Source organism: Nicotiana tabacum, chromosome 13, assembly GCF_000715075.1.
Source record: "Nicotiana tabacum cultivar K326 chromosome 13, ASM71507v2, whole genome shotgun sequence".
Classification (NCBI taxonomy): domain Eukaryota; kingdom Viridiplantae; phylum Streptophyta; class Magnoliopsida; order Solanales; family Solanaceae; genus Nicotiana; species Nicotiana tabacum.
The window spans coordinates 1,923,464-1,936,208 of NC_134092.1; the positions used below are offsets into that span (position 1 = coordinate 1,923,464).

Consider the following 12,745-nt stretch of genomic DNA (forward strand, 5'->3'; position numbering starts at 1 on the left):
CATTGGGTATTTGGAGGGGGAGGAGGGGGAAGGAGATCACAAGAAACATGGGGACTTGGGGGTGAGAAAAGTAGCATAAAAAAATATTTTTTACTCTTTAACCAAATCCTAAAAACTTTTTCGGAAAAAGGTTTTCACTCACCAACCAAACAAGGGAAAATAAGTGACAAAATCACTCATTTTCTAGGAAAATATTTTCTTTCATACCAAACACACCCTTGGTCTAGTTACTTTTTTTAAAAATAAGTTATACTCCCTCCGTCTTGTTGACCGTGATTTTTCATATGACTTTTCAATATTTTAATTTATAATTTATTTTAACTTGTAGTATTTTTCACATAATTTTCAAATATATAAATTTTATTTTAAATAACTTAAAGATTCTTTATCTGATATCGGATGAAAAGTATTGGATTAGTAATTATCGGGCAGTGATCGAACGGTTTAATCAAATAAACAATAAAAATTACATAAGTAAGCAAGACAATAAACAATAGATAGACGATCCAATCACAATAATACTCCAGTAGGCTAATGAAGTTCTCATTGTTAATGGCAGATTCTTCTTCTTTAATTCTTTAACAATAAGCAAATTAAAATACAAATTGGGAATCCTTAATAAGTTCAGTTAACATAAATTCTGGATACAGTTTTGCTTCAATTATCAAGTAAAATGCTCATTTGAGCAGAAAGGTATCAAGAACTATCCACATCTGCCTAGTCCTACCCCCTCCCCTCAAACAAAAGTTATGATAACGCTGAAACTCAAGCTGCTAAGAAGTTACTTCATAACGGGTAAAAATATAAATAAATAATTTTTAACGGGTTAACGGTTTATCCGTTAAGAAAATTGAGTAATCCACCCCGAACCGATAAACCGTGAATTATAAAATTTCAATCCGTTCATCAACCGTTAATCCGATAACCAGATACCAATAAGCCAATACGCCACTTTTACGGTTCAGTTATCGGTTACAGTTCGATTTTGAACAACCCTAAATATAGCCTTTTAACCCCTACTTCAATAGTAAAATTATGACAGTGAAGCCATGTTTTTAAATTTCAATTAAAGAAACTTAGTAAATAAATGTATATATAATGAGAAAAGTTGATCTATAGTTTTCATGGCATATGTGGGACCCACCAACCATGCATACAGGGAAATTTCTTTAAACAAGTAACAAATACTTTTGTCGTAGCTCTTTGTTGACTTATGACTATTCTCTCTTTCAAAGTCTTCCTATATTGTTTCAAAGGACCAAGTCTTCCTTTCTAATACATGGCAATCTCCAGGAACTTTCTCAAGACAAAGAAAACACACCCTTATGTATATATACTTGTCCTAAAGTGGTAACATTTATCTTCATTCTCTCTTTTCTGTGTCAGTGTAAGTTTCTCTCAATTCCAGTTTCTTAACAGTTGGACTATGCAAAAACTATATATATGGTTTTTGATATATTTATCTAGTTTTGATTTTACTTCTTTAATTTCAGTTCTGAAATCACAAGTTCATGTTGCATGAAACACGACGGCTTCTTGATTTTGTGGTAGAAAAGATTGAGCTTAAGATTTCCTGGATAAACTGTTATCTACAATAATTTTCATTTTGCTGGTACTTGTACTGTAAACTTGATGAGTTCGACTTTTAAGTTTTTCAGTATTGAACTTATTGCGTAAACTTTAGTGGATTTTCACATAGATATATCTATATATCTATGCTTCGTATTGAAATTACTAGGTTTGGATGAACTCGCCGTGATAACAACTTCAAACTTTGACTATTGACTTTCACATTCAAGTCTCATTTGTTTTTTTTTTTTTTTTTCTTTTTCCCTTATATTTATTTTTGTGGTTAATGTAAGCTGGTTGATATTATGTTGCAGTAAAGAATGGGCTTTATGCTAGGAGACTAGAGAGAAAGGGAGGAAGGAAGTTCTTGTTGACCATTCTGTTAGAACAGAAAAGCTGAAATTCTGAGCATAAGTTTAAGGCTGAAGCTGAAATGATGAATCTCAAACAAGATAAATATGTAAGGTTAGTTCAATCAGCCTCCTATTACCAAGTTATAATGTGCAATTATTTTTATTTTTATTTTTTTGGGTTGTTAGTAAACTATGAAGGAGAGTCTTGGCGTTGGCAAGACTGATCGCTCTGTGACTAATAGGTCACATATTCGGGCAGGGAACCCCGGTGCACAAGGCATCCCGCGTTCACGCAGGGTCCGGGGAAGGGTGTGATGTAGACAGCCTACCATTATGCAAGCATTAGTGGCTGCTTCCACTGCTCGAACTCGTGACCTATAGGTCACACGGAGACAATTTCACCGTTGCTCCAAGTTTCCCCTTCAAATAAGTAACATGTTTAAATAATAGAAATAGCCTTATACAGAAATGCAATGAAACTAGTCTAATCCTTTTAAAGACTTGTGTATAGCCAGAGCTTAGTGCGTCGAACTGTCTTTTTTAGATGTAAATGATACATTTCTCAATGGCTCTACCTATGTTTCATTAATATTTTTCTTGCTTTTAACTTTTATAGGTTTGAGGACTGGAAGTCAGAAGAGTCATCTTTCAACTCTCCAAATAACAGGCCATTTCATATCAGAAAACCATCATTTAGTTTGTTGATGAGTAACATTAGAAGAAGGCTTGAGAGTGGTTCTGAAAGAATTAGTAGTTGGAGAAAATCAATACGCGTCCATCCTCTAACCGCTAAACCAACAAAAGATCAATCTATCTCGTCAAAGAAACAAATTCTTGATCCTCAGGGGCGATTTCTTCAGCAATGGAACAAAATATTTGTATTGATTTGTACAATTGCAGTGTCATTGGATCCACTATTCTTCTACATACCTGTCATTGATAACGAAAACAAGTGCCTTGATTTGGACACGACGTTAAAGATCACTGCTTGTGTTCTACGTTCGATCACTGATCTTTTCTATATCTTTCACATTATCTTGCAATTTCGTACTGGTTTTATCCCTCCTTCTTCTCGAGTATTTGGAAGGGGTGAGTTGATTGAAGATTCCTCTGCTATAGCCAAGAGATATTTGAAATCTTATTTCATTGTTGATATTTTAGCAGTTCTTCCACTTCCACAGGTTTGTGTCCTCAAAATCTTGTATTTTTAACATTCTCTTAACTTAAGAGAGTATGATATTAACAAATTAATCTTATTTTGTTGCAGATTGTGATATTGATTATCAGTCCAAGTGTGAATAGCCCGATTTCTCTAGCGACGAAAGAAATCTTGAAGATTGTCATTTTTGTCCAATATGTTCCAAGAATATTTAGAATTTATCCATTGTATAAAGAAGTAACAAGAACTGCAGGCTTATTTACAGAAACGGCATGGGGTGGAGCTGCTTTCAACCTTTTCCTTTACATGTTAGCCAGTAATGTAAGTTACTTTTCAACTAATCGATTAATTAACATCACCTAATAGATTAGTTGCAGGTAACTATCCATAATAAGTGAAATCAGTAACCTGAAAAATAATGTAAGCAACCAACTTCAACACGTTAAATTACACTGATAGTATAAATATACACTGTCAATATATATAAGTTATATTTCATCTTATCGCAAATGTGATATGGTTCTGAAGGATGAACTCGATATGGACAGTTCAAATAAGATTTCATTCTTGAACAAAAGTTCGTTTTAATAGATGCAAATGTGTTATCTCAGGTAGTCGGAGCCTTCTGGTACTTGATCTCAGTAGAACGCCAAGATACATGTTGGCGCGATGCATGTGATAAGATTGACTCATGTTCTTTAGACAACTTATACTGTGGAGGAAACAGAAACGGAAACGCTTTGCTTCTAAATTCTTCTTGCCCTCTCCTGAAATCAGAAGATATAAAAGATCCAAATGACTTTGATTTTGGAATATTTCTTGATGCTCTTCAGTTTCGGATAGTAGAAAAGCAAAAATTCTGGTCCAAACTCTTCTATTGCTTTTGGTGGGGACTGAGAAACTTAAGGTCTGTTTCCTTTTACTTATTTCCATATACATGCATTTGGCCTTAGTTTTGCTTATTCAATTGTTAATGACATTTTGAGTATTCTTGTATTTAAAAAAATGTCTTGTTTTATATTTCAGTTCTCTTGGCCAAAACCTTAAGACAAGCACCTTTGTTGGGGAGATTCTCTTTGCTGTCTTCATTTCAATTATTGGGCTAATCTTGTTTTCCTTGCTTATTGGCAATATGCAGGTTAGCACAGTTACACTTTATTATACAATCTTGAACAAGTGAATCCGTTTAGATTGAAATTTCGAATTGCATATGACCATTTATTTTGTTATACATTTTCATTTACAACAAATCTGCCTTCAACTAAGATTTTCAGTGGCGACAAATATAGTCGCCACTAAATGTTCTAATATATGTCGCTTAGATTGTATATTCACCTTTTTCGGTGGCGACTTTTTGTCGCAACCACTTTACTCGAAATATGTCGCTTTTGTCCTCTCCCCACCATTCCAACCTATTATTGATAGGGATTTTACGGATGCTGAAGCCTGTGTTTGTTCCGATATTTTTTGGATGCTATAATAAAGTGTTGTTATAGATAACATATATTATAACATAACATAAAAAATCGGTTCCTAGAAAACTTGATTTTTATAGTAAATGACTGTTATATAAGTATGTTATTATAAAGAAGCCTTTTCGACCTTCTGTGTCGCCACTAAATGTTGTGATATATGTCACTGAAAACTTTATTCCCTAGTGTCATTCCTCAAACAAGAAAAAACTGAGACCTCTCAAAAAGGACAACTTTTACATTTTAGAACTACGTTCAAGTGATTTATTCGCGTTTGTTGTTTGATACAGAAATATTTGCAGTCTATCACAGTAAGAGTAGAAGAGATGAGAGTGAGAAGGCGAGACGCAGAGCAATGGATGTCTCATCGCATGCTTCCTGATAATCTGAGAGCACGAATTAGAAGACATGAACAGTACAAATGGCAAGAAACCAGGGGTGTAGAGGAAGATTTACTTATTCATAATCTTCCTAGAGACTTGAGAAGAGATTTAAAGCGCCATCTCTGTTGGTCTTTGGTTAAAAGAGTAAGTATATATAACCACATTAAAAATTTTCCTTTCCAACTTTACTTGATTTTTTCACAGCTATTTGTGTTGTTTTTAAATAACATACTATTGGCACATATCATATGAACCTAAAGAATTTATAGCCTTAAATATGCCATGACATTTCTACGGCCAGAAGAGTGTATTGTTAAGATAAAATGGAAAGTTTCAAGTTAAGGAGTTCTAAACATAGAAATGTGTAGTCCTTCTTTTGAAACAGACTAAAAAAGAAAAAGAAAAAGAGTGTCGTATAAAATGGAACAATGAGAGTATTAAATCTGAATGAAACTTTATTGAACCACATTAAGTATTTTTAATCAATCAATCAACTATACATCAAGCTCAAACAAGTAGGTAACCACAGCAAGTCTAAAAGGTAGCTCGGTGCACAAGGCATCCCGCGTTCACGCAATGTCCAGGGAAGGGTCGCACCCAAGAGGTGTGATGTAGACAGCCTACCCTAATACAAGCATTAGTGACTGCTTCCACGGCTCGAACACGTGACGTATAGGTCACACGGAGACAACTTTACCGTTGCTCTAAGGTCCCCTTCGACCACAGCAAGTCTTGTAATATACAAAAACAAAAAGTTTGTTCTTTGTTTTTCCTCTAAATTTTGCATTGGTATGGTAATGCAGGTTCCAATGTTTGAGAAAATGGATGAACAATTACTAGATGCAATGTGTGGTCGACTTAAACCAGCACTCTACACAGAGAAAAGTTTCATAATCCGAGAAGGCGATCCAGTAGATGAGATGCTCTTTCTAATGAGAGGTACTCTAATAACTATGACAACAAATGGTGGAAGAACTGGTTTTTTCAACTCTGTATCACTCAAAGCTGGTGATTTCTGTGGAGAGGAGCTTCTTACTTGGGCTTTAGACCCTCACACTTCCTCTAGTCTTCCTACTTCAACAAGAACAGTTCAAGCTGAAACTGATATAGAAGCTTTTGCCCTCACTGCTGATGATCTCAAGTTTGTTGCCTCACAGTTTCGACGTCTTAATAGCAAACAGCTTCAACATAGTTTCAGGTATGTTGTTTAAGCCTAGTTCCATTTCATAACATGCTTCAATCTTGCTTTGTTTGCTTATTCGATATACTAAGCTAAACAAGCTTCGGAAGGGGAGCCTTGACGTAACTGGTAAAGTTGTTGTTCTGTGGAAACAACCTCTCGCAGAAAATGCAGGGTAAAGTTGCGTACAATAGATCCTTGTGATCCGGTGCTTTCCCGGACCCCGCATGCACCGGGCTGCCATTTAAGCTAAACAAGCTTCAAACAACAAACTGGTAGTATATATGTTTTGGAGGAAAGAATGATGCATAAGTTACTGGTATAAATTTTGGTGGTTAATTCATATATGGTCATCCAACTTTTAGTTTATTATACCAACGTCATAAAACTAATTTTTGTAGGAGAAGTAACTCCTATATCTGACGGAAAATTAAGGAAAAGGGCTAGAAAATGCTAAATCTGGTTGAAAACACAAATTGTCACTTCAACAACTTACTTTAATAACATCCATGTGGCGCCACTTAAAAAACATAATAGTAGCTTGTTTTCCGACCAACTAAAAAACAAATAAAATAAAAACCACGATATGACACATAAGGAAAGACATAAGATATATTTTAGGTTAATTGGATCAGAAAATGAGTTATTTTATTTTATTTTTTTAACTGGTACCACGTAGATAGGATGTAATATGAGTTGCTGGCATGACTATATATACTTACGTGACAATTTTATACATGTGACAACCTACTTGAGTTTCTCGCGACTAAATATAGCATTTCTTTTGGTATACATTTTATCTTCTATAACATATAACAATAGTTGAGCTATTGTATGTTCTATTACAAAAGTTTAATTTTATGACTTTGATACACTAATTTGAAAGTTGAGTGATCATCCGTGAAACTAACCCTACATAAGTTACTGGTGTATAATTTTGGAGGAAGCCATTAACACTTGGTTATTTCAGGCTCTACTCACAGCAATGGAGGACATGGGGTGCATGCTTTATACAAGTAGCATGGCGTCGACATTGTAGGAACAAGCTTGAGAAATCTTTAAGAGAGGAAGAAGATAGATTGCAGGTTGCATTAGCAAAAGAGAGTACAAATGCACCAAGTCTTGGAGCTACCATTTATGCATCAAGATTTGCTGCTAATGCGCTGCGCGCCTTGCGACGCAACCATACAACTGGTGCCAAATTATCTCCCACACTACCTCTACTGCTTCAGAAACCAGCTGAACCAAATTTCAGTGAGGAAAATCATTCATGAGTTGGGGAACTAATATACTAGAAATGCTGGAAGATGTTAATCCATGACACGTCGATCGATTTTTTTTTTTTTTTTTTTTTTTTGTAAAGCAGCTCTTTGCGTAGTACCTGGTGAAAGAGGATCATTGGCGTAACTGGTAAAATTACTTCCAGGAGGTCACAGGTTCGAACCGGAAACAGCCTCTTGCAGAAATGCAGAGTAAGGCTGCGTACGCAAAAGACCCTTATGGTCCGGCCCTTCCTCGAATCCCACGCATAGCGGGAGGTTAGTGCACCGGGCTGCCCTTTTAACTCCTTTGAGTAGTACATATGCTATGTACCTTGATTAATTAGGATTCTTGTATGTAGAAACATGCATACAATTCTGTTTTGATCTAAGTTTCGTTTGAATTCTTATTAGTTTAGCCACTTAAACTTGAATTCGTAAGTCTACTTTTAAGGAGAGCAGGGCAAATCAACCAAAAAAGTTACAAAGTTAGAATATAGTACTTGGAGCTGAATAAACATGTCAAAAGGCAAGTCAGGTCATTATCCCCTTACACTCAGTCCGGGTTGTTGCTTCCCTTTGATTATATTTTATTATTACATTAGTTCATGAATCATTGTTTGGATACATTATATTCTTTGTTGTGGCTGAATAATATATTTCTTGTTAGGTTTGATTGTAGCATAATGTAAATAAATGATAAAGTTTATGTTTTTTTTTTTTGAAGTTACAATTGTTTTTCTAATTTTAAAAACAACACGTGTCGTTCACTGATTTATCCATTTTACAAGCCATCTGTGTGAGTTCTGCTGGACCTGGGGTATCCACGAGACGACTTGTGCCAAGTAGAAGTTTCTATTGTTGGAAAACATGTCAGGCTAATAGAAGGGGAAAAATATTTGAAAGAGAAAAGCAATAAATTGCATAAGATAAGACAAAAGAAGATTTACGTGGTTCGGCAATTTATGCTTACTCCACGGCCACACAAAGAATAACTATTTATTAATTGAAGAGAGAAAGAAGAAGTTGAGGGATGATATGCAAATGAAAATGCATACCCCTTTTATAGGTATTTGAATGCCCTACCGACGTAAGCGCTTACATCATAGGAATGCCGATGTAAGCGCTTACCTCATACGAATGCCGATGTAAGCGCATACATCATAAGAATGCCGATGTAAGCGCTTACATCATAAGTTCATCTCTTTTTGACTTTTTTTTTTCTTTCACATACAACAACATGTTTGCTACTATCATCTATTTGGTTACTGTCATAGTTAAGGTGACGTCTAACTGGATTTTAATGCCAACTTTAAGCGTATCTATCTACGTTTCGCCTTAAAAAAAAAGACAAATCAAAAGAAAATAAGGTCTAAAATGAAACAAAACATTTATTTAGGAATGACAAGACAAAAAGAAATTAGGTGTTTACACACTGTTTAATTCATAGGATACATAGTATAATGAGTTTGCATAATAGTTAAGCAAAGTAGCGCAGCAGCTACAAGTAACGCGATAATTGACCATGGAGTGCTAAAATAAGTCCAGTAGCATTCTGCCATTGATGTTTTAGCTTTGCAGCTAACGTGGCTCTGAATATCTTTTATAACATCAACAAGAATACCGCCATGAGAGACCACATCATAAGTAGTAATATCTTGGAACAGTTTGGCTGCTTCTTCATCTGTTCCCAAGTGGTTACAGATTACTCCTTTTTCTCGTAGTTCTTTCACATCCTCTGGACATACTATAAGTGATTTCATAAAATTCACATAAGATGACACCTCATATCGAGTATTCGTGTTTGGACTCATCTCATAAGCTATCATGTTTGAATAGATTACCTTGCTATAGATGTTCATGTGTTCCTTTGGAAGATCGAGTTTCCCAAACAACTTGTAGGATTTGAATTTTATTCCATGGATAGAATTTATGCTACTCGACCGAAAGAAAATGCCCTTCTGTTTGAGGTCTCTAACTGATCGAAAGGGATAGATATGACTCTTCGATTCCGTTCTGAAAAAATTATAAAGTAGAGAAATGGATATAACTCATGCTCAAGCTTTATTAGCTATAGGAATGATAAGAATTATGCAAATTCAACAAGTTCAAGCAAATTATATCTAACGTATACTCCAAAAAGGGTATACTCCAAAAAGGGTAGCTCGGTGCACTAAGCTTCCGCTATGCGCGGGGTCCGGGGAAAGGTCGATCAGATCACATGGGTCTATTATACGCAGTCTTATCTTGTATTTCTGCAAGAGGCTGTTTTCGCGGCTTGAACCAGTAACCTCCTGGTCACATGACAGCAACTTTACCAGTTATGCCAAGGCCCCCCAATTGAAATCTAACAAGTTCAACTTTTCAAGCTTTAGTTATATTTGTATTATGCAGAATAGCCTGGTAGATACTTATACTTGTTCGCGTTTGTCATCCCGGTCCCCTTATACAAAGTTTCATCAAGACACTTATAAGTGTTCAAAGTCATTATTTTAAACCCCTCTAATTGTTGACCAAGTCTATGTGGCAACTTAACGACTGAATTTGACAAAATACGCGTATTGCACGCGTATAAGGAGCGTGAATGTTAATATTTAAACCGAAAATAATTAAAATAAAGAAAAAAAGAATAAGAAAATACAAACATTAGATTAAAAAGTGAAAGAAGAGTGCTTCTTTTCTTTCACGTTCTGTCGCCCCCCCACCCCCTTCACGTTATCCCTCCTTCATTTGAACCCAAAGCCCATTGCAACACAATCCTCCTCCACCACCTCTTCGTCAACCAATAATATCCCTAGACATCCGAAATCACCGTCAGATTGGCAGCATTTTCTGGAAAAATTTCTTTCCCACATCCCCATTCCCAAAATTTTTAACACGTGCTTTTGCAAAGAAAATAAATAAAAATAGTGGAAGAAGACAAGTGTGTGTAGAGAAATTTCAAAAGTTTTGGATGAAGTTTTTGGTGATGATAGTCTTTTGGGTGGTTATTTTCTAATAGCATGTTCTTTTGGTGGTTAGGCAATTTTTATGATTTGGGGCTAAATACAGAAAACTTTATTGTTTATTCTCTTGATTATTTTTAACATAACATTATTACTTAGTGGGCAAGGAGTTGGTAAAGATAAAGGGAATGATGGGGAATAAAGATGGTGAGGAGGAGGAAGGTGGTAGAGGAGATGGTGAAATGAATTTTTTTTTTTAAATATGAAAAATAAATTCATGATGATGTGTCAAAAAAATGTGACGGGGACACTGATGTGTTATTCATGACATGGATTTGAAGAACACGCGAGATAAGAGTGGTTTAAAACACATTTTGAACAACTATAAGTGTTTAGATAAAACTTCGTTGAGTACAGAGACCGGGATGACAAACGCGAATAAGTACATGTGTCTATCAGGTTATTCTGCCTTTGTATTATAAGAAATTCTTAAAATGCATGGTAAGCATAGTTGAAAGTTTTAACAACAATAATAACAACAACAACAACAAGTTCAGTAAAATCTCACAAGTAGGATCTGGGGTGACCTTACCCCAACCTAATGAAGGAAGAAGGCTGTTTTCGAAAGAGTCTCGGTTCAAAAGAAGTGAAAATGAAGTTATAAACAGACAATAGCAATAATAAGGTAATTAGACAGTTGAAAGTTTTATCACTACACCTTGAATTGATGGACTCGACTGTAAAAACTTAAATCGTTGTAAAAGAGAACAAGAACTGCACTTAATTTACCAAAATAAATTCTTACTTGAAATCCTTTTGCTGAAGTGTTTTTGGTTGAATTGGTTCGGAGATGAAGACATCCCGAAGAGTTTCAAGAAGATGCATAGGCTGCTCATCCTCACTATTTTTACCATCACATGAGCCCCTTACTTTTGTTGGCTGATAATCACAAAAAACTGCTGAACCACAAAACTTACCAAACAATTCTTTTTGCAAGTTTCCATCTTGATCATAATCACCATACTTTAAGGTAGCCAACATCTTGAGAACCCAAAGTGGAATTTGATTTTCAAGCAAAAATATGTCACGTTGTGCAGTAAAATATGTTACAAAGCCAAAATTTCTTACAAAGAAATCCTTAACTTGTGGATATAGTGTGAGGGATTCCATATAGCTCAAAAGAAAATTTGTATCGAGGAGCATAATACGGGCAAAATCAGGATCACTATAACAATCCGTAGAACCTTCAACATAACAATGCCTGATATCATTGATCACAGCACAAAAGATGTTATCATAATAAGTTATGTCAACACCAGAATATGAGAGCAACTGAGATTCCAAAACCTTATATTTGAACCCCTCCACGAACTGACACTCTAATTTATCATGGTGGTAAGGCCCGATCGAAACAACTTTGGGGTCATAGTCATGGCCCTTGTTATCTTCTCTCTTACAAATGCTGCAACTTTCTCAATCTTCACATTACTCGGAACATGAGAAAATTTCAACCTACACAAATCTTGAAAACTCCCTATGTTTTCCATGTTTGGTCTTTACTGCTCATTTACGTTTAAGTCATCCCTTGTTTATATATAGGCAAAAAGAAGTTGGCTTGATCATTTTCCAAGTCAACTCATCAAAACATTTACAAAGCCAAGTCTTTTTTAATACTTTATTAAGGACATAAAAGCATATGCGTGTTACCTTGGACAAAATGAAGTAAACGCTTTTATTCTATACTGGGCTGGAATATGTCACGCATATATTTTTTTAAAGCTCGGGGAAAGGGGTATGTGAATAATTCCTGATCCACGATCCGAGAAAACCGGGGCATCACATGAGATAAAATTTTAATAAGGAAAAAAAAAAGATCAAACTTATAATGTAGTGATATTGCCATGAGTTTCACACACAATATATGAGTGTGAACTCAATTTTCGCTACTAACCAAACGTTAACGGATACAAAGTCAAGTCTTCTTATATGAAGTACTTTATTGAGAGGGTCTAATGCGTATGCAAGATTAGTTGGACAGAAATATGAAGTGAACGCTTTTATTCTCTAATAATTAAGTGGTACTATTACTTTATTTTGGTTTTTGGTATCAAACTCCACATAACTTAGGCATAGTTTAATATCAGAAACCAGATGTCTTATTCGTAATACCGGTGAAACTTAAATGAGAATCTATGTATTATTCTACGAAATAGAATGTGAAATCAGAATAAGAACATTTAGCGGTGTTCACGGTTAAGGTTTGTTTACCCACAAAATTGGATAACAATTGAATTTGTAAGTGATTTTAAGGATGTATGGATTAACTTGACACAAAATGATAAATTAGATTGCAATTGAAATAAATGACGATAAAGTAAATGCAAACCACACGAATTGGATAATTTCAGCCTTGGAAGATTAGCTA

At 35.1% G+C, this 12,745-nt stretch overlaps 2 protein-coding genes across 2 annotated transcripts; one reads left to right on the forward strand and one right to left on the reverse strand.

Moving 5' to 3' along the window:
- The first annotated feature begins 1,282 nt into the window (after window positions 1–1,282).
- LOC107827918 (cyclic nucleotide-gated ion channel 1) lies at window positions 1,283–7,788 on the forward strand. Its single transcript, XM_016655150.2, has 9 exons — window positions 1,283–1,387; window positions 1,884–2,034; window positions 2,539–3,103; window positions 3,190–3,402; window positions 3,693–3,988; window positions 4,108–4,219; window positions 4,844–5,080; window positions 5,740–6,134; window positions 7,087–7,788. The coding sequence occupies exons 2-9, from the start codon at window positions 2,003–2,005 to the stop codon at window positions 7,388–7,390; spliced, it is 2,154 nt and encodes a 717-aa protein (XP_016510636.1). The 5' UTR covers window positions 1,283–1,387; window positions 1,884–2,002; the 3' UTR covers window positions 7,391–7,788.
- A 792-nt stretch (window positions 7,789–8,580) lies between these two features.
- Window positions 8,581–11,876, reverse strand: LOC107827919 (putative UPF0481 protein At3g02645). The gene is made up of 2 exons (XM_016655151.2): window positions 11,126–11,876; window positions 8,581–9,391 (listed from the first exon to the last, which is right to left on the reverse strand). The coding sequence occupies exons 1-2, from the start codon at window positions 11,521–11,523 to the stop codon at window positions 8,815–8,817; spliced, it is 975 nt and encodes a 324-aa protein (XP_016510637.1). The 5' UTR covers window positions 11,524–11,876; the 3' UTR covers window positions 8,581–8,814.
- Window positions 11,877–12,745: the final 869 nt, after the last annotated feature.

What these genes read in the sequence shown, in the direction of transcription:
- LOC107827918 (XM_016655150.2), top strand. Translation starts at nt 2,003, where the DNA reads ATGATGAATCTCAAACAAGATAAATATGTAAG. An exon ending in CAGTTCTTCCACTTCCACAG is followed by an intron (nt 3,104 to 3,189) that starts GTTTGTGTCCTC and finishes ATTTTGTTGCAG; the next exon opens with ATTGTGATATTGATTATCAG. An exon ending in TGGGGACTGAGAAACTTAAG is followed by an intron (nt 3,989 to 4,107) that starts GTCTGTTTCCTT and finishes TTTATATTTCAG; the next exon opens with TTCTCTTGGCCAAAACCTTA.
- LOC107827919 (XM_016655151.2), bottom strand. Translation starts at nt 11,523, where the DNA reads ATGCTCCTCGATACAAATTTTCTTTTGAGCTATATGGAATCCCTCACA. An exon ending in CTTCAGCAAAAGGATTTCAA is followed by an intron (nt 9,392 to 11,125) that starts GTAAGAATTTAT and finishes TAATTTTTTCAG; the next exon opens with AACGGAATCGAAGAGTCATA.